The following is a 20,162-nucleotide window of genomic DNA, read 5'->3' as shown; positions in this document are numbered from 1 at the left end:
CTCCAAATGTGAGGGCCCTGTGACTTCTGAAGCAGGGGGACCTGACTTTCATTCCCTCTGTGGTTGTGAAGCTCTGAGTGCGATGCGCGGCATCCTGATGCACATGCAGTTCTGGCAGACTGCAGATTTGTTCCAGTGCTGTACCTGTGTGAATACCACCAGCTTTTCCATAGCAGCTGCGCCACGCTGTGAGCTGATATTTCGTCCACCTCCTGTGGCTCCGTCCTAGGTGTTTCTTTGCTTTCCAGATAACCTGCCCCCCGTTCGGTATGTTGGCTGTCCTCTAGGCAGAGGAAAGACATGTGACTCCTGGCACCGAATCACCTCTGCTCGCATGCAGCCCTGCTGTTCTAATCCTGTCATGTGGAAGCTTTCGTTCCCCATCCTGGCACAAAGCACGTTGGTTTCTCGCCTTCTGCTGGGTTGTAAAATCGCCTCCCTCCCGTGTTCCTCCGCAGCTCTGCCCCTTCAGTCTAATTGTGTGTCTGGAGTCTCTCTTATCCTCCCGAGCATCTCTGGATGGTGGCGGTGTTTATCTCTGCTTGGCTGTGCAGGTGTCAGTCCCACGCGGCATGGGATCGTCTCAAGACACCAGCTATTCTTTTGCAGCAATCAAGTCGGAAAGAACAGCTGTGATAAACCTGGGGGCTCCGCTGGCCTCCATGGGGAGACCATGTGGATGTGACTCTCTGTATTGGCCCGAGCATATCCCCCTTGCCTTAGCTCACCAATCTCGTGAGTTCCGTGCCGCCGCACGCTGACCGCTGTGCATCAAGCGACGCGGCGCTGTCACTCCCCCATTTCAGTGGGTTTCTCCTGCTCTGTAGGAGTTTCAAGCCATCACCTGCGGGATCAAAGCGAGTGCCCACGAAGGATTGCCCCAGGTTTATCAGAGAGTCAAACCCCGACTGTAAGTAATAGCAGGGGTAGTAATCCTGGGGCAATTTTACAGCTCGCTGCTTCGCCCCCTCCCTGAGCACCCGCAGGGATCCGCTCTTCGTAGCGGCTGGGGCTGGCAGATGAAAGGTTTTGGCATTCGTTGGCTGTACTAGGAGGACACGCTTCATTAGGAGCGTCCTTTTTATTTCCAGCCGTCTAATCTAATCTGTTTCTCTGGCCCTCCGTTGCCATGGTATCTGAGTGGCTAGCTCCAGACATAAGCCTGTGTATGGCACAGGGCGTCTATCCCAGGGGAAGTCCGTTTGTCTGTCCCTCCCTTCGTGGTGTGTGTTCGGGAGAGTTTCGTGTAACCAGTGAACAGGATTAATACAAACAAGAGCCGCACGTTGTGATGATCAGACTTCAATCCTACCAGGCGCCCCAGTACTTCCCTGCGTTTTATTCATAATAATTGTAATCTCTGGCTCTTACGTAGAGCTTTTTTTCATCAGCTCAAAGGGCTTTCCAAAGAGAGTCAGAATCATCCTCCTTTTTTACAGGTGGGGAACCTGAGGTGCCGTTACCCGGTAGCCAGTGCAAAGCCGTGAATGAACCCAGGTCTCCTGCGTCCCACTCTAATGCTGTAGCCACTAGGCAAGACTGCCTTTTAGTGCTGGTAATTACCCCAGCCCTCCCATGAGGAACCTCTGACGAGGGGTCCCTCCTCTGCAATCGTCTGCTGCGCGGGTCCCAAGCAGTGCCTTACCACGGACGTAAAGCGTTTAACTACTACGTCTCTCTGCCTCCCCATGCTGCACCGTCCTTGGGAGCAAAGCCAGGGCTTGGTTCACCCATTCTCCTTAGCGATGTCCTGGTCCTACACAGGAGCCCATCCGTCCTCTAATGCAGCAGGTGCCGTTGTTGGGTGCTCCTAATTCAGACCCGCGTGGTTCTCTTAATTCTCTGTGGGCTTTCGTCTTAGGAGAGACTCTCCCTTGGCTGCCTGCAGCTGCTGGTGGTCTCCTCAGGCCGGGCGATGCCACAACTCGGCTGTGTCTACACAGACGTTTTTCTGATCTTCCGCCGCTTCTGCGTCGACGTTGAGTAACCTGCTCCGCCCAGTGCTGTCTCCCTGTAGTGGTGGCTGGGACATAGAGCCTGCTACAGCGTTGGCTAACTGAGCTCTCTTAGCTCGAGTAGAGCCGTGTGTGCTCAGAACCTGAGATCACAGGTTTGGTCCCTGCGGCTGATTGGCCAGCCAGGGCGCAACGGTACTGGAGCACTACCATAGCCAGGGTATGGGTGTAACAACCACCATGCTCTGAGCGGGGTTCGGTGATGGGGGAACACTGGAGGCTGGGTTAGATGAGCCTGAAGGGTCTCGTGGCTGTCAAGGGGATGCTGCCCATGGATGTGCCAAGGCAGACTGGCTGCCCGGCCTCTCTCGGGGACGAGCACCGCGGCAAAGCAAGTCGGTGCAGTCGAGGTTCCTGGAGCAGGTGGTTTCGCTCAGTGCAGACCCCCTGAGCAGCAGAGCCCTCCAGTGCACACCCACACGCCTGGAGCTCCGGGCTGCGGAAACGGCCTGATCCTCTGACTGCCTGTTCTCGGGCACCGAGTTAGGAGCGTTTCGCGGCCGCTGTCAAAGGCAGCGGGGTCAGGGCCTCAGAACAGAGAGGGGCGTCTGTGCAAGGGAAGGCCGGGCGCTCTGAGCTGGGAGCGAGGGGCTGGGGGGCTCGGAGGAGAAGGCCTGGCTGGGATTCTGCACTGAGGAATCTGTCGGGGTGTCTAATATTGGACACTGCTAATGCAATGGGGGCACCCTGTCCATCCCCCCCCCCCGAGCTGTTTGAGTTTGAGTTGACTGAACCAGACCCTATAATTCAAGCACCCTGCCTTTCCCTGTGACCTCCTGTGTGACGTGAACTACCCCATGTCCTGTGGTGTGGGGAGCTGGAAGGAGGGCCGGGCGTTTCTAGATGCCAGTTGGAGGAGAGAGGCTTGGCAGTCGAGTGGTCAGAATACAGGCCTGGGGGCCAGGGATTCCGGAGCTGATGATTTTTTTTGAAGGCCAGAAGAGACCATTATGGTCGCCCAGTCTGACCTCCTGCGTAGCCCAGGCCAGAGAACTTTGCCACCGTAATTCCTGCATCAAGCCCACCGCTTCCGGTTGAGCTAGAGCAGAGCTCCTGTCTTGATATCAAGACTCCAGGCGATAGGAAGGGACATGGTGGATCCTCCAAGTTGTGCCAATCGTTAATTCCCCTCCCTGTTCAATTCAGATCAGAAATAAGGCACAAACTTTTATCTAGCTTCAGTTCCCAGCCATTGGCTCTCACTGGCTCTTTTCTGCTAGATCAAAGAGCCCACGGCTATCAAATCTCCTCCCCTAGTAGGTACTTAGACTCCGTGATCAAGTGACCTCTGATCCTTCTGTGGAATGCGCTAAATCGAGCTGCTTGACTCTCTCGCTACAGGGCAGATGGATTTTCCTGACCTCCAATCGTTCTTGTAGCTCTTCTCCGAAGCCTTTCCGATTTTTCCACCTCCTTTTTGAAACTCAGACCCCAGAATCGTACCCAGCACTCCAGGAATGCTAATGCCGTAGGCAGAGGTGACACCCTCTCCCTGCTCCGACTTGCTGGTCCTCTGCTTATACGCCCCAGGGTTGTGTTCGCCCTCTTAGGGCATGGCTGCGCCGCAGCTGGGCGTGAGCCTCTCAGCCTGGGCCGGCAGACGAGCTAGCAGGGCTCGTGCTAGTGCACTGAAAATAATAGTGTGAGTGGTGGCGAAGGGTTGGACCCACCCTGCCTGCCGGGTCCGAGCTGAGGTGGCCAGCCCGGGCCTCTGCCGGCATGGGAATGTCGTGCTAGCATGCTAAGACTAGCCATAAGTCTGTCAAGCCGGGCTGGACTGCTCACTCCAGCTGCAGCGTAGACGTGCCCATAATCGCGCTGGGACGTCACGTCCTGATCCCTGTCCTGCCACTGCCTTGCCCTTTGGTCCCCGATGTTACTGAACTTCCCAGGCTCTCCGCTTCTCTGCCCGGAAAATGGGGATCGTTAGATCCGCCTGTTCCGAGGATCTGCTGGGTACTGTCTGTCTGATTGTTACTGCAGACTGCGAAGGGGAGGCGGAGAGGAGCTGACGCTTTGTATTTTGATCAATCAAACCTGCCTCTGATCCCATTGTGCCCCCTCTGGGTTTGGATCACATCCCGGCTTTGATCATCAAGCTCAGAGGCTGCTGACTTCGGGCAATTAAGCTTTGCAGTTCAGTGGGAGAGGATGTAGAAGGCGTTTTCGCCTCCCTCCGCCCCTGATGGGATGGACCGAGAGAAGGTGAAGGAAATTTAACTTCAGGCACCCTATGGTGAGGCTGTTTTATTGCACTGAGCCAAAGAGCCATTGATGGACCATGTGACTTGTCCGGGGTCTTGGCTTCTAAGATGCTGCAGCCATAGGCTGTGTTTTCATCAGCTCTCACGCACTAAGGAGTCAGGCAGGGTCAATATATGGACAGGAAAATCCAGGTGCTGCAGGGAGCAGTGTGGGGGATTCAGTAGGTGGCGCTCTTCCCTCTCGCTGGAATCTGGAATCTGCTGGCCCAGCATGATCGCAGGGGGTGCTGTGCTGCTGACCTTAAGGACTCAAATATCCCACTTCATGTTATTTTTCCAAGAGCAGGGATGTTGGCTCCAGTGTCCTGGCTGAATATCCTATCTAGTGATATGGGCCTGCATCCCACCTCGCTATAACTACCCCTTGCCCCGCCTTCAGTGGGGGACAGCGTTCTTCACTTCCTGTCCTGAACGGGTCCGTAGCTTCTGCGCCGCGTTGCTAAACAGCTGCCACCTTCCTCCCCAGAGCTGGCTGCATTTCAGTGGTGAGGAGGAGATCCCTGCCTGCGCACAGCCTATGAAGCGCTGTGAGCCACAGGCGTTCTATACGCGTAAGTTAATATTCTGAGAAATGGCGCTCTCTGTCAGCTCTTAAATCGAAGACTCCAGCTGGATGTTATCGTGTGGCGTTGGTTTCCACGTTGGAGCCCATTTAATACCCTCTGATCGTAGCTGCTACGTCACTGGCCTGTGGGGATGGAGGGCGGGGGCATCCTTTGGGAAGTAGCGCTGCTCCGTAGCCAGCGGTCGATCTTCAAACCTCTTTAATCCCATCCTATCAGACCCTGTTGATGTTCCTGATTTATGGCGAGACACGGGACGAGACAGCTCCCGGTTCCTTTGCCAGAGACTTGTTTCATCTAACAGCAGTTGAATAGGGCCTGAGTGAGGCAGTGCAATACAGACTTTGTGACACAAGAGGGAGCTAGATGCAGCAAGAGAAAGGCAGAGTTGGCTTCAATCCGGTTATTCGTTTGGACAGTGCCTGAAACCAGGAGGCCCTGGTCGGTGCCTGCAAGAGACATAATGATTCTCCTGCTGGCTTGATTGACTGAATCTTGCAGTGCTGTAAGGGGGGCGGGATTTAAATTGGTAAAACCTCTGGAAAGGGGGCTGGGCTTCAAGTGGGCTAATCGACACGGGACATCTGTGGGGGAGACTGGTCTAAATAACCACTTACCTTGAGGTAGCCCACTTGGCGTTGCAGTGTGTTCTCGATTCAAAACATTGGTTAAGCCAGTGATCTGCCTTCGCGACGGTTGTGCTCTGCAAGCGGGGGCTACGCTTTGGAGGTGCCTCCCTGTCCCATGAGATGGCTCACACCTGTGTAGAGCCCGTTGGGTGAGATGTCTGCGCCTCTCCGAAAGTTTCTGGAAGGAGTAACGGGATTAGATCAGCTCCCCTCGTGCCATTTATCTGCCGTGCATATACGACAGCCATTGCCACCGTTTTGGAGCACTTCACAATCTTCAGTGCATGGGGCAGAGCACTGTACAGATGGGGAAACTGAGGCACACAGCATCTAAGTGACTTGCCCCATCACAGAGGCAGAGCAAGGGGGGGGGGGACATGGGAGACCTGGGTTCGAGTCCTCGTTTAGTGCCTAACCCCTGGGTTGTCCTTCCTCTCTGCTCTGCAAATATTTCCCTGCCTTCGCAGGTCTGTGCCCCGAACAGCTTGCAGTCTATGGGCCAGGCCAAGCCGGTCCAGTAGGAGTCCAGGCGCCAACCCCGAGCGGGACAGTGGCCCTTTGTGCGTGCGTCAGGTTCTCACCCGGTCTGTCTCTGCAGTGCAGGATGGAGTGCAAGGACATCGCCGCGGAGACGCTCTACGACGTGCTGCACGACATTGAGTACCGGAAAAAGTGGGACACGAACGTCATCGAGACCTTCGACATTGGGAAGCTGACCGTCAACTCGGACGTGGGCTACTACGCCTGTGAGGAGCTGGGGGGGAGCAGGGCTGAGTCCCAGGGGAATAGAGCCCCGCCTCCCCAAATCTGTGCAGCAGTTGTACTCAGCGGCTGTTTCAGAGGATGGGGCTGGTTAGTGGGGCGTTCTGGAGGGGCTTGAAGTGGGCGCTAGCATTTGAGCACCAGGCTGGGCACGGGGTTAGGACAGCATCAGGTCAGTCGCCTCTCTAGTGCGCCTGATCTGCTGCATTTAGCGTGAACAGAGCCACCAGCAAGGAGGGAGCGGGGCCAGGGACATTGACAGGGCAATGTTGTCCTCTGCTGAAAGGCTGGGGGTGGGGGCAAGAGATCTCACACGGTGGGGAGGGTTAGTGGTGTGGGGAGGTGGGACCTGAGCATCCCGAGGAGAAGCACAGCATAAATGCTTCGATAAAGAGAAGGTCCAGGGAACGTATTAGGGTGGGGGCGATGGGGGAGGGGGCAGGGAATGGATACTAGCGTGGGGCTGACGGGGCGGGGGTTGGGGAATGGATACTGGGGCGGCTGATGGGGTGGAGGGAGTTCTGGGGGTGGATACTAGCATGGGGCTGATGGGGAGGGGGATCTGGGACTGTTTAGTGATACAGAGGACACCCCGCTCTCTCCCCTAGCTCCCGGGGAGTTGGGAGGGGGAAGTCTTTTTTTATTCCAACTCAGGCGCTAAATCCCCTTTCTTCTTCCCCCATCTCCCTTCCCAGGGAAGTGCCCCAAGCCCCTGAAGAACAGAGATGTCATCACCCTGCGCTCCTGGCTGCCCATGGGGGCTGATTACATCATCATGAACTACTCGGTCAAACACCCCGTGAGTACCCTGCCCGCCACAGATTGACCAGCCGGGGGGCGGGATGGACTGAGATGGGGGATCGGCAGGGATCAGCTCTGAGCTCTGACCGTAACTAGCATGCAGCACTGGCTCAGGGGGACACAAGAGGCTGCAACTCCACATGGCCACATGTGCCCCAGAACCACAGGCTGAAACCCTGGCAGGGCGACTCTGCACAGACATTGAAGATCCCATAAGACCAGGGGTTTGCCCCCGGTGCCCTGTCCCCTCCTTGCTGTCGTGGCCTTAGCACGCTAGAGATGGCTGCATGTGGGGGTGAAAGGAATCACAGAAACATCAGTTGTCCTAACAACGCTGTGGTCACCCAGGACTCTCACAGCCAAATCGTCTTACTCACTAGGGTCACGTGGAACCTCACAGCAGGGCCAGAGCTCGGGTCCTCCTGCACCAAAGGATAGATCAAGCGACAGGGGCCTAAGGGAGAATCTCCGTTAGCTCCTATAGATATATATGGCCTCTGACACACAGCTGGGCGCTCTTACCCTGTCCAGTAGAAGGCAGAATTGCACAGGCATGCACACACCGCATCAGTTCACCTCACTATTAGTACAACAATAATGTAGCTGTAAGCAGTGGGGCTTGTACTACCCACCGTGCCTTGTGGTGCAGCGTTGTTCCGTAGGGAAAGGATCTCTGGTGGGGCACTGGGTTAAGTCGTGCAGTAGGCTTTGATCTCTGCGTGTCTGGATTTAATGGTCTGCTCTCGGCTTACTGCCCGTCAGCGTAGATCATAAAACCAGCATGTAATCTGCGCCCCCCCTGGATCCTAGCTGCTTCGGGTCAGAACGGAGGCCCCTGGCTCAGCTGTCCAGCAGCGCTACTTCTCCCTCACTAGCCAACGCTCTGAATTCTACGTGGAGTCAAGCCACAAAACTGGAATTTGTCTCCGGGGTACCCCGAAGTTGGGAGTTCTGGGCTTTTGCTCCAGCCCATGCTATAAAGACACAGGGTCTAATCCTGCGCCCCCTGATTTCAGTGGCAGAGCTCCCGTCCTCGTCCACCACACCCAGGACCACCTGCTAAGCCTGGAGTGTTTGGGTTCTGGCTGAGCTAAGGCCCCTCAGAGTATGGGCACACATGGTGAATGAACACCCCTGTCTTGAGTTGACCCCACTGGGAGGCAGATCCCCCTAGCTCTGGGGATGGGGGGCCAAGGCCTGGGCTGCTGACCAATGGACCCTCTGACTAACCACCTGAGGGTGCATTATCCAGTCCCTTCCTTGTCCTCCCCAGACCAAGTCACAAACAGCCTGTTTCTGTTCCCCTTCCCCACCCTCTGCAGAAATACCCTCCAAGGAAAGACATGGTGAGAGCGGTGTCCATCCAGACGGGCTACTTGATCCAGGGGAGAGGAGTCAAGAGCTGCTCCATCACCTACCTGGCCCAGGTTGACCCCAAAGGTAATTGCACGGCCTGGGGCCGGCCCGGCTCCGAGGGGCTGCGAGGCTGTTTCTCTAGGGACGCTATCGGAGCCCTTTCCCCACTGCTTTCCATTGCTCGCGGGTCCAAAGAGCTGTAACCACATCACCTCGTCCCATGAGCTCCCCATTCGTTTCAGGATCCCCGTCTGTCACTAAATCTCCCCGCCTCGCCAGCCTGTGTGGAGGAGCCGTCTCTGGTGCAGCTCCCACCCTCTGTAGAAGTCTCCCTGTACCTCTAATCAATTCTCCCTCTCGTCGGAAAATCTTCCCCCGTCTCTTAACTTACGTCCAACCCTTTCAGGGTGCTGTGCGGCTGAGATGCTCTGCAGAATATACACTCCTATTGCACTGAGCCTAAGAAGCCTTGCAAGGCCTAGGAGACTTGTGCAGGGAACCTGAGAGCAGAACCCGGTTGGGTCGCAGATCTCAGACCGAAATCCCAGCTGTACGGAGAATTGCCACTAGCAGAGAAGACTCTGCTCCCTCCTTAGCAATCTTGCCTCTTTGGGAGGCGAGGCTTGTGTCCTTGTCCGTGGGAAGCTGCGGAATAAACCGCATCGCTGGGGCCCTGCTGTAGCACCCTCCAGTGGAGCACTTGAGCGGTGCCGTCTTTTCAAGGAAAAAATTGATTTTTGAGCAGCGTCAGGGAAACGCTGTGGGTGGGAAATCCCGGGGCCCTGCCAGGTGCAGACTGCGGTTCTGCTTAGAGCGAGGGGCTCCCTTTACAGCCGTGCTCAGGGAGATGGGCAGACCCCGGCCCCCGCCCCTCTCTGGCATGCTCTGGAATGCTCACTCCGTCTCAGACTTACTCTGCCATCTCCGACCTCTTCATCTCCTGACCGCCTCCACCGCCCCACATGCTTCCTCCACTGCTGCTTGCTCTCCAGGTGGTCTTGACCTGTGCCATCCCTCAAGCAGACTTTCCTATGAATGACCCCTCCCAGAATGGCTTTCTTCAGACCCCAATAGCGTTAAGGGCTGGAAGCAGCTCACCGTCCCTATGTGAAGGTCTAACCCACTGGTGAGTGTGTTACAGGTCCCCCTCTGTGCTGACCCGTAGAGGAAATGAGTCTTCTACAGCCCCAGCTACAGAGCTTCAGTTCGTTAGCTCAAGCGGTAGCAGCTGATGCTTTGGAGGTTCGTGGTTCGACGCCTGGTGTGTTGGCCAAACTGGCAGTCGTCTCCAAGGCATTTGGGGGTGTACTGTGCGGACTAGCTGCGGTACCAGGTCTCTGCCTCATTCTTCTTGTCTCTGTTATGTAGGTTCTTTGCCTAAGTGGGTGGTGAACAAATCATCTCAGTTTCTGGCTCCAAAGGTAAGTGTCCCACTCTGGCCTGGCTATCGATTCTAGCCCATGTTCACGCGCGTCTCTCGCTGTAGGCAGCGGGGGCTCTCCTGGGCGCTCTCCTGGGAGCTTCTGGCTCTGGACTGTAGCTGTCACGTCCACAGACCTAGCAAACGTGGCCGGCTGTAGGACGCTCTGAAGTCTTCGCTATCGCATGGTCGCTTTGGTTTGCCCCCAGCCCAGCACTTAATGCATTAGCTCAGGTGGTGAAGCTGTTCCGGAATCTGTCGCCTCCGCCTGGAACATTGTCAGAGAGTGATGGATGGTGGCAAATGGAGATGCCTGCTACTGACGACACAGTTTAATTAGAGCCCCAGTGATTTCTGCCTCTTGGCGGGCTGGCTTGGCTACCTTTGCGGTAGCTGCCATCCATCATTTCTCCAACGAGCAGGTGAAGAGGCGACTATGATGGAGTCTATAAGTAGCAGCCCAGGGAGAAGATGTCAGGGTGCCTTTATCCCGCAGACCAAGGCACGATGAGATCCAGAGGCTGGCAATTGAGATTAGAAAAAATCCCAGATGGAAATTGGAGATCTCCAAGAGTGAGGGTCACGAACCACTGGAACTGCTGCTATGGGGCAGTGGTGAAGTCATCGTGTGGCGGTGGGGTGGGTTTCTAAAAGAGGGTTGAGTTCAACCACAGGTTGTTGATAAGGGTGGTTGTGGTGACATGGGTGGGGTAGAAGGCAGATTGCAGGGGGTTAAGGGAACTTGATCAGGCTTCCAGCCAGAGAGACCCACGGGACAGGGCTGCCTTCGGAGTCCGGTTATGCCTCTCCCTGAACTAGGATGAGACCCCACTGCCCAGTTCACATAGGTCACCTGATGGACTTCAATCCCTGCCCACTTGGGCTGGGGAGGAGCCACTGACGTGCCAGCAACAGGCTGCAAATCCCTTGAGTTGTACCGGTGCACTCGGTGTTGCTCGCAGGCCTTCAGAGGCAGGTGTGACCCTCCTGTGGTCTGCCGTGGACTCCGTTGGGCTCGCTGGTCAGAGCGGTGCCTCACGGATGGGCTCGAGGCGACAGGGTTGATTCAGTCAGCCACGCTGCCCCTCCTAAGCCAGGGTTAAGGCCCACGCTGACTGCAGAAAGCATCCAGGTGGGAAGATGCAGCCGTGATGCAGCCTTCTTGACCCTGTACCGGTCCCTAGATGTTTCTTAGCCTGGGCTCTGACCAGAGGCCACTCGAGACAATCTGCAGTCCTCGGCAAAGCTTGAGCGTACTTCCCCCTCCCCATAGGCCTAGGTTGGACCCGGATGACTCTCCATCGCGGTGGAGGGGCAGCCAGCCCACACTTGAGTAGCACCCAATCTGCCACCCTAGGTGCAGATGCCTCATTCACTGATGGCTCGAGTGGCTCTGACCTGTCTCCTGCCTTCTCTGCCCGCTCCCCCAGGCCATGAAGAAGATGTACAAAGCCTGCCTGAAGTACCCCGACTGGAAGCAGAAGCACAACCCTCACTTCAAGCCCTGGCTGTTCCCCGAGCAGAGCACCCTCCCCACCGTGGCGCTCTCGGAGCTCTCCATCCAGCACGCCGACTCGCTGGAGAACATCGACGAGAGCAGCCTGTCCGAGACCAAAGACGACAGGGGCGAGGGCAGCGACGAGGACAGCGTCAACTGAGCCGCCCTCGCTTCCCCCCCCCAGCCCCTCACCCCTCCACACTCGCCCAACCGGGTTTATTTTGTCTGTGTATCCAGTGCAGGTCGTGTAACACGCTCCCCCGCCCCATCGCTCCCCACCCTGGCTAACGGGGCTGCTGTTCGGGCATTTCTCAAGCAGGCCAGGGATGGGAGAGGGACTGTCCCGCCCTTGATGCCAGAAATCTGGATTTCCCCAAGGCTAGTACTTTAGGCCCGGACCCTGAAAGGTGCAACTCCCACTGGGACTTAGGCGTCGAAATACCTTTCAGGGTCCAGGCCTCAGTGGTTGGCAGTGGGAACGCCAGCGCTCTAGCACCGAGCAGGATGGATGCCCCGTCGCTTGAGGGGAAGCTTGTCTCTCTCCTGGCTGAGGAAAGCATGGTGTGGGGGGAATCCGCGGCACTGCAGAACGGTCACCATAGGCCGAGCGATGTTCAAAATCAACCTTGCGGGGCCTTCTGGGAGCGTGAGCCACCTTCCCGGTCTGCCCGGCAGCGCAGGCTGGGCGCTGCCTTCTCAGAGGGCAGGAACCTTCAACGGGCGTCAGCGTCCAGGGAGAGTCACTCCCCACAGGGAGCAGGGAATGGAGCCTGGGGGGTGTTAGGCATGATTCCCCTAAGGGAGGAGAGCTTGGGAAACACCTGCCCTTTGGTGAACGAGATGACTGAAGCAGGACTGGCGCTCCCGGAAAGCCGCATGCTCCCCCTGTCGTTAAATGGCTGTCGTCTCTGTTTTCTTTGTTATCCTGTAACGGTTAGAACTGCCTTTTTCTGATTGGGACCAGTTTACGGCCCCATCTCCCTAGGGGGGGTCCCCAGCTGCTTTGGGACTCTCCAGAGAGGGTGGGACCCCTAGGGGCCCTGGGCTCTCCTGTGAGAGGGGACCCAGAGGGCTTGACGTCTGACTATTTTCTCTGCGCTAGAATTAGAGGCCTTGAATCTGGATTTTGAAGCGGGTTCCTTGAAAGCACTCCCTGAAAACCCCATGTTCATTTTCATGGGGGAAAAGGAGATTTTGTACCTTGTACTGGAGCAGTTTATTTAGGAATAAAATGAATAAATCAGGCAAGCAGGATGGCTCGGCGTTTTCCTTACCGCTTGGTCGCCACCCGTCGGGCCCCCTGCGTCATCAGACCCGCTGCCTTCTCCAAGCGACCTGGCAACTCGCCCCAGGTGGAGGTGACGGTGGATGGGGATGTGCTCAGATTATTGTCCAGCAGCTCATGGGAGGGGAGTCTCTAGCTGCCTGTCACTGCTTGGCTTCGCCCTGCTCTCCGGTGAAGTCTCAGGCTGGATTGTGCCACGCTTGGCTGTGGATTTTATTCGCTATGACACACCTGCGTGCTCTCCCTGCCCTTGGTTGCACGTTCCCTACAGGTGACGGGTTCCCATCCACTGACCTGGGGCCCAGCATTCTGGCTTTGGAGATGGGTATGCTAAGATGACGCGCCCTGCTGCGTTTCATTGGGATACAAACCTTCCCCTGCTGTGTTTGCAACCTGAATCGCACAGCACGGAGCTCTGCTGGGCCCCCGCTACCTGCCTCCTCTTCCCCTGCAAACACCTTCACCTGCACTGGAGCGTCGGCTGTTCCCGATCCCAGCTTTGTAGTCACAGCTGATGCCCCAGCTATGCATCAGACCAATCATAAATGAATAGGAGGCAGTAGGCACTGGCTGGTAAACGTCGGTGAGTAATTAGACACATGGGGGGGTAGGAGTAGGGAGCTAAAGCCAAGTCTCTGTTTGGTCAACTGGGACAGATGCCCAGGAAGGGGGGAAGCTGTGATCATAGAATCATAGAATATCAGGGTTGGAAGGGACCTCAGAAGGTCATCTAGTCCAACCCCCTGCTCAAAGCAGGACCAATCCCCAGACAGATTTTTACCCCAGTTCCCTAAATGGCCCCCTCAAGGATTGAACTCACAACCGTGGGTTTAGCAGGCCAATGCTCAAACCACTGAGCTATCCCTCCCCCCATCTACTCTAGCCAGTCCTAGAGTGCAGCTAACTCTGTTGTTTGAAGCAAAGATTTTTTTTTTTCCAGTGCACTAAAGTATTCCTGTCCATTGACCTGATCAACCGCTGTACCTGGCCAGCTCCGAAAGCCCAGGCCCCTAGCAGCGGGAGGCAAAGGGAGAAGAGGAGTGAGCTGTAAGTAGTAGAGGAGTAAGGAGTAAAGTAAGCCGTCACGGGATAAGAGAGAAGGTCCTCTCATGGATCAGTAACTGATTAAAAGGTAGGAAACAAAGGGTAGGAATAAATGGTCAGTTTTCAGAATGGAGAGCGGTAAACAGTGGGGTCCCCCAGGGGTCTGTTCTGGGACGAGTGCTGTTCAACGTATTCATAAATGATCTGGAAAAAGGAGTAAACAGTGAGGTGGCAAAATTTGCAGATGATACAAAATTGCTCAAGATAGTTAAGTCCCAGGCAGACTGCGAAGAGCTACAAAAGGGATCTCACAAAACTGGGTGACTGAGCAACAAAATGGCAGATGAAATTTAATGTTGATAAATGCGAAGTAATGCACATTGGAAAACATAATCCCAACTATACATAGAAAATGATGGGGTCTAAACTGGCTGTTACCACTCAAGAAAGATCTTGGAGTCATTGTGGATAGTTCTCTGAAAACATCCACTCAATGTGCAGTGGGAGTCAAAAAAAGCGAACAGAATGTTGGGAATCATGAAGAAAGGGATAGATGATAAGACAGAAAATATCATATTGTGTCTCTATAAATCCATGGTACACCCACATCCAGGACCGGCACAACCCATTAGGTAACCCTAGGCAGTCGCCTAGGGCACTAACATTTGGGGGGCAGCGACCGCGTCAGCCGGATCTTTGGCCGCCTTGGTCGTCGTCAGTATTTCGGGGGCGGGACCTTCCGCCGCCTAGGGCGGCAAAAAAGCTGGCGGCGCTCCTGCCCACATCTTGAATACTGCGTGCAGATGTGGTCGCCCCATCTCAAAAAAGATATATTGGAAAAGCTTAAGAAAAGGGCAACAAAAATGGTGAAGGGTATGGAATGGCTGCCCTATGAAGAGAGATGAGTAAGACTGGGACTTTTCAGCTTGGAAAGGAGATGACTAAGGGGGGATATGATAGAGGTCTATAAAATCATGACTGGTGTGGAGAAAGTAAATGAGTGTTATTTACTCCTCATAACACACGAATTAGGGGTCACTCAATGAAATTAATCATCAGCAGCTTTAAAACAAATACTACTGTTATTTCTTCACACAATGTACAGTCGACCTGCCGAACTCCTTGCAGAGGAGGTTGTGAAGGCCAAGACTATAACGGTGTTCAAAAAACAACTCGATAAGTTCATGGAGGTTAAGTCCATCAATGGCTATTAGCCAGGATGGGCAGGGATGGTGTCCCTAGCCTCTGTTTGCCAGAAGCTGGGAATGGGCGACAGGGGATGGATCACTGGATGATGACCTGTTCTGGTCACTCCCTCTGGGGTGCCTGGCATTGGCTACTGTCGGCGGACAGGATACTGGGGTAGATGGACCTTTGGTCTGACCCAGTGTGGCTGTTGTTATGCTCATAGGAGAGGCCCTCTGACCCACAACTGAGCAGTCGTGATTACGGATTGGTGCTTCTAGAGCATTCTGTGGCAAGTGCTGAAACTAATGGGCTAATGCTGTAACTCCTCCGTCTCCGCTGCTATAAAGCCATCACATCTGTTCACTTCAGCACACAGGAAACTTGCAAGTCAGAAAGAGCCAGTTCTGTCTCTTTTGAAGGCTCTCCCTAAAGGCCGGAAGCAGCTCGGGCTGCTCTCACCTCTCCAGGCTGCTCGCTGGTTCCCAGTCGATGCTAGGAGGAAACAGGAGAAGGGAGACTCGCTGCTCCTTTCTACCAGCCGGCGCTTGGGGGGGTGTGATGTCTGCTGTTTCAGGCTGGCGTCAGCACGCTGATACTGCACCCGTCTTTCCTCAGCCCGGCCAGCAGTGCTGCCCGAGGTGAGCTCCAGGAGACAGCTGGTGAGCTCCAGTTACCGGATAAACCTTCTTCCTCTCTCCCTGGGACAGGAAAGAGCAGTCCTGCGAGCCGGCGGGGTACAGCGCGAGAGAGGCTGAGGTTCAATAGGCTTCATGTCTGTTAGAGCCGAAGCTGGACGGGGAAGTAAAGGAGGTGCAGGAAAACTGGGCGCTTACCAAACCAGCCTGGAATGGTCTGAAAGCCCATCACTGGCACCTAGCGTGCCCCAATGAGGTTCCCAGCGTGCAGCAGGCTCCCCTTAGTGGGACGGTGGAAGGGATTTTAGGCCCTTCGCAAGGCTGCTGGCCAAGCCTCACTTGGGCTAGAGAGTTCAGTTCTGGGCACCGGGTTCGAGGGAGAGGAATTCAAAGTGGAACAGGGGCAGAGAAGAGCCATGAGGAGGATACGGGCATGCAGGCCTGGCTTAGGAGAGGAGACTGGCTGAGCCTGGCCCTACAGAAGCTGAGAGGGGATCTGATGGCTGCACTGGGGAGGGAGAACGGTTGAAGCCAAAGGGCAGTGTTGGCACAAGAACAACCGGGGATGAACAGAGCATTAGGTAAGGGAGGTTGGAAGGCAGAAGGAGGTTTCTAGCCTGCAGAGGAGGGAGGTTTGGGAACCCCAGCAGAAGTGGGGTGTGGGGGGGAGGGGATGATTAATTTTGACTGGATTATAGGACAGAGGTACCTGTGAGAGCAGGGCCTGGACTCTGAGCCAGCAGATCCCGTCCAGTCCTGCCAGCTTGTGGTGAGAGTTATTTAGTCTATAAGCCTTAGCCCTGTTGGGGGATGACTTCACGGCACAGTTCACGTGGGCTCTGAACTGGGGTTTAGCCTTCCCCTGCCATCCACGCCTGCACATCTCTGAGCTGGGCGTGGAGGGGTGTGAAGCCCTGACCCAGGTGGGAGCGGGGAGTCCGGGCGCTGCTTTCGCTCAGGCTGGAACTCGCCCGCTTTGCAGGAAGGACGCGGGCAAAATCATTTGAGTGCTGACAGCCCCCCGCTGCCGCCCCACAATTCTCTCCCCCAGGAGAGACCGGTTCCACAACGGCCTGGGACAGAATCGCAGCACCAGAGACCATGGGCTATGTAGTGAAGACACAGTCAGGTGGGTAGCAGGACTTTGTGAGGGGGGGATGCTCACACCTGGGCTAGGCTATGCTGGGAATTTAGCCCAAGGGTGTGTCTCCATCCCATAGATCTGAGTTCCCTGGCCCAACAGAGGGTAGTGACAGACACACACACGCATACCCCTGGGTGTTACAGCATTATGGAATGGGGTAGCCCTTTCCCAGAATCCCTTAATGCTCTAGTGCAGACCCTACTTTCTCACCACTGATCTGAACAGGTGCAAGTCTGGGCACCCACCCTGGAACACCCACCCTGGAACCTACCAGCTGTGGGTGTGCGTACGTGCACGAAACACTAGCTGCCACCTATGAGGTATAGGCATGAATATGGACTTCCCAGTTGACTTTTAATTACTGAATCTCTTCATTCTACTAGTGGACTGTTTCCCCTCTGTCCTGGAAGAATTGCTTCCCTAGGTACGTTCTCTGGTGTAATGTGCAGGTTTGGTTTCAAATGTCCCAAATAATGAGGCTTCTAGTCTTTCCCTTGAGATACTATTCCCCACCCAGTTAGATCTCACTGACCACCATTGCCTTCTGCACATTGTGTCGTGCTTCATGCGTCCTCTGCCTTCTGGGCGTTCGCACCCTCCTCGGAGTAGATTGGCCTCTTTCCCCTTTGCACTTACGTAGCCCCTCTGTAACTATATCGTTCTTGTTTTCAGACCTTTCCCTATCAACAGAGAAGTGGCTCAGACACCAGCAGAGAATGAGACATTATCCAGCAGGCCCCAGAGAGGTTCGGAATGCGGGTAGGAAGCAACAGCCTGAGATGTAGCGTCTGGAGCACTTTCAGGAGAGGCAAGGGGACGACTGGAATAAAGTGTTTTGATACAGTGACTCACAGAGCGCAGCCTGGCTTGGCCGTGAGCCCTGGCGATTGAAAAGTCATTGAAGCAGCCCCAAGGGTGTTGAGAAATCTCGGGGTGCTGAGTTACAGGGAAGGTTTCTGGTGCCCTTAGAGAAATTGGCAGACCAAAGCTCTGTCTTGTCCAGATTTCAATGTCCAGGGGAGGGTGCTGTTGTTATTTCTCTTTGGAAGTTTATTCCACACCCTGAAATATCTCACTGTTAGGATGAAATTAAGCCATCTGTTCCACCTACTTATAACCTACTGGGTTTCCCTGTCCCCTGCCAGGCTATTGTCCACCACCCCCAAAATGTTGCCTCTTGGAGCCCCATTCCTCCAATGATCTCCCATGAGCCCTGTTCCCCTTGGGTCACTCTTCCAAATGAAAACTGGACTCACTTTCCCCACCTGGTTTAGGGCCATGCACCGCGACAAGCTCATCCACCATGCTGAACCATGTCCGGGTACTGGCCATTCTCACTGTAAGTACCCATATTTAATTAGTAGCTAACGTATGGATATCACCTGTAACACACAGGAAGGTGGGGCCTGAACTCCTCTGCTTTGATCCAAGTGGGGTCTCATGCCAAAGAGATTTGAGAGCCAGTGGACTCACCCCATCTCCTCAGCCAGGTCTGTACATCGTCCTCAGGGGCAGTTGGACGTGTGGCTCTGGAATTTTATAGGGCTGAAGTGGGTTCCCTGGTCCCAGAGTAGGTATAGGGAAATGCTCTCTGGTCCCTACAGTTTTTGGACATTGACACCATGTCATGGACTCCATAAAGGGAGGGAGAATTTCACCCCAAAGACAAGGCGAGATGGCTGTTGAGATCACAACCTGAACCTGTCTCTGGGACAGCAGTGAGGGCTGGGGGTTAAGTGGTATTTGTTCCTAGTAAGATGAAAATTATGGATGGATTGCTAAGGAGGTGTACAAAAGACTAGAACAAGCATATAATGAAAAAATGAGTGATCCTTAGCAAGGGATGTAACAGGCTGGACTCGATGACCTTTCAGGGTCCCTTCCACTTCTATGAGATCAGTATATCTCCATATATTATTAGGCAATAAGAGTTTTTTTTTTTTTTTTAAATACATTAGGAGCAAGAGGAAGATGAAGGAAAGTGCAGGTCCTCTACTTAGTGGGGAAGGAGAGCTAATAATTGATGGCAACAAGATGGCTCAGGTGTTCAATGCATATTTTGCTTCAGTCAGATGCTCAACACAGTTAATATTAACAACAAGGGCGAAGGAACACAAGCCAAAACAGGGAAGGACCAGGTTAAAGAATATTTAGATATGCTAGATGTATTCATGGCGGCAGGGCCTGATGAAATTCACCCTAGTGTAGTTATGGAACTAGTGGAAGCAATCTCAAAACTGTTAGCAATTATCCTTGAGAACTCCTGGAGGATGGGTGAGGTCCCAAGGACTGGAGAAGGGGAAACCTAGTACCTATCTTTAAAAGGGGGAACAAAGAGGACCCAGGGAATTATAGACAGTCAGCCTAACTTTGATACCTGGAAAGATACTGGAACAAATCATTAAACAAGCAATTTGTAAGCATCTAAAGGATAATAGAATATCAGGTTGGAAGGGACCTCAGGAGGTCATCTAGTCCAACCCCCTGCTCAAAGCAGGGCCAACCCCAACTAAATCATCCCAGCCAGGGCTTTGTCAAGCCGGGCCTTAAAAACCTCCAAGGAAGGAGACTCCACCACCTCCCTAGGTAACGCATTCCAGTGCTTCACCACCCTCCTAGTGAAATAGTGTTTCCTAATATCCAACCTAGACCTCCCCCACTGCAACTTGAGACCATTGCTCCTTGTTCTGTCAGTTGTAAGGACTAGCCAGCATGGATTTGAAAAGAACAAATCACGCCAATCCTATTTAATTTCTTTCTTTAACAGAGTTACTGGCCTGGTGGATAGGAGAGAAGCAGTCATGTGATATATTTTGAGTTTAGTAAGGCTTTAGACACAGTGACACATGACCGTCTCGTAAGCAACGGAGAGAAATGTGGGAGAACGAAATTACTATAAGGTGGGTGCACAACTGATTGAAAGACCGTACTCAAAGAAGAGTTATCAAGAGTTCACTGTCAAACAGAGAGGGTGTATCCAGTGACTGACCCATAGGGCTCAGACCTGAGTCTGGTACTATTTAAGATCTTCATTAATGACTTGGCTAATGGAGTGGAGAGGATGCTTATAAAATTTGCACGTGATACCAAGCTGGGAGGGGTTGCCAGCACTTTGGAGGACAGGATTAGAATTCAAAATGACCTTGATGAGTTGGAGAATTGGTCTGTCAGCCAGGTGAAATTCAATAATGACAAGTGCAAAGTACCAGGGGCTAGCCATATTAGTCTGTATCCACAAAAACAACAAGGAGTCTAGTGGCACTTTAAAGACTAACCGACTTATTTGGGCATAAGCTTTCGTGGGTAAAAAAAACCCACTGGTTCTCCGCTTGTGAGGTAACTCTCTTCTCTTCACATGTCAGTAGAGAATGCCTGCATCTGTAATTTTCACCCCATGCATCTGAAGAAGTGGGTTTTTTACCCACGACAACTTATGCCCAAGTAAATCTGTTAGTCTTTAAGGTGCCACCGGACTTCTTGTTGTTTAAGTGCAAAGTACTACACTTAGGAAGGAAAAGTTAAATGCACAACTCCAGCCTGGGGAATAACTGGCTAGGT

General features: G+C 54.1%; 1 protein-coding gene across 1 annotated transcript in view; it reads left to right on the top strand.

Annotated features, from left to right (window-relative positions):
- STARD10 (StAR related lipid transfer domain containing 10) overlaps positions 1-12,559 on the top strand; it is a 46,213-nt gene extending 33,654 nt beyond the window's left edge. Inside the window, exons 2-6 of the mRNA XM_005292194.5 lie at positions 6,070-6,217; positions 6,929-7,032; positions 8,357-8,474; positions 9,759-9,811; positions 11,241-12,559. Of these exons, the coding sequence (XP_005292251.2) occupies positions 6,070-6,217; positions 6,929-7,032; positions 8,357-8,474; positions 9,759-9,811; positions 11,241-11,468 (651 nt within the window). The 3' untranslated portion in view covers positions 11,469-12,559. The remainder of the gene's footprint in view (positions 1-6,069; positions 6,218-6,928; positions 7,033-8,356; positions 8,475-9,758; positions 9,812-11,240) is intronic.
- Positions 12,560-20,162: the final 7,603 nt, after the last annotated feature.

Source organism: Chrysemys picta, chromosome 1 (genome assembly GCF_011386835.1).
Source record: "Chrysemys picta bellii isolate R12L10 chromosome 1, ASM1138683v2, whole genome shotgun sequence".
NCBI classification, from domain to species: domain Eukaryota; kingdom Metazoa; phylum Chordata; order Testudines; family Emydidae; genus Chrysemys; species Chrysemys picta.
This window is presented reverse-complemented; position numbering and strand designations above follow the sequence as displayed.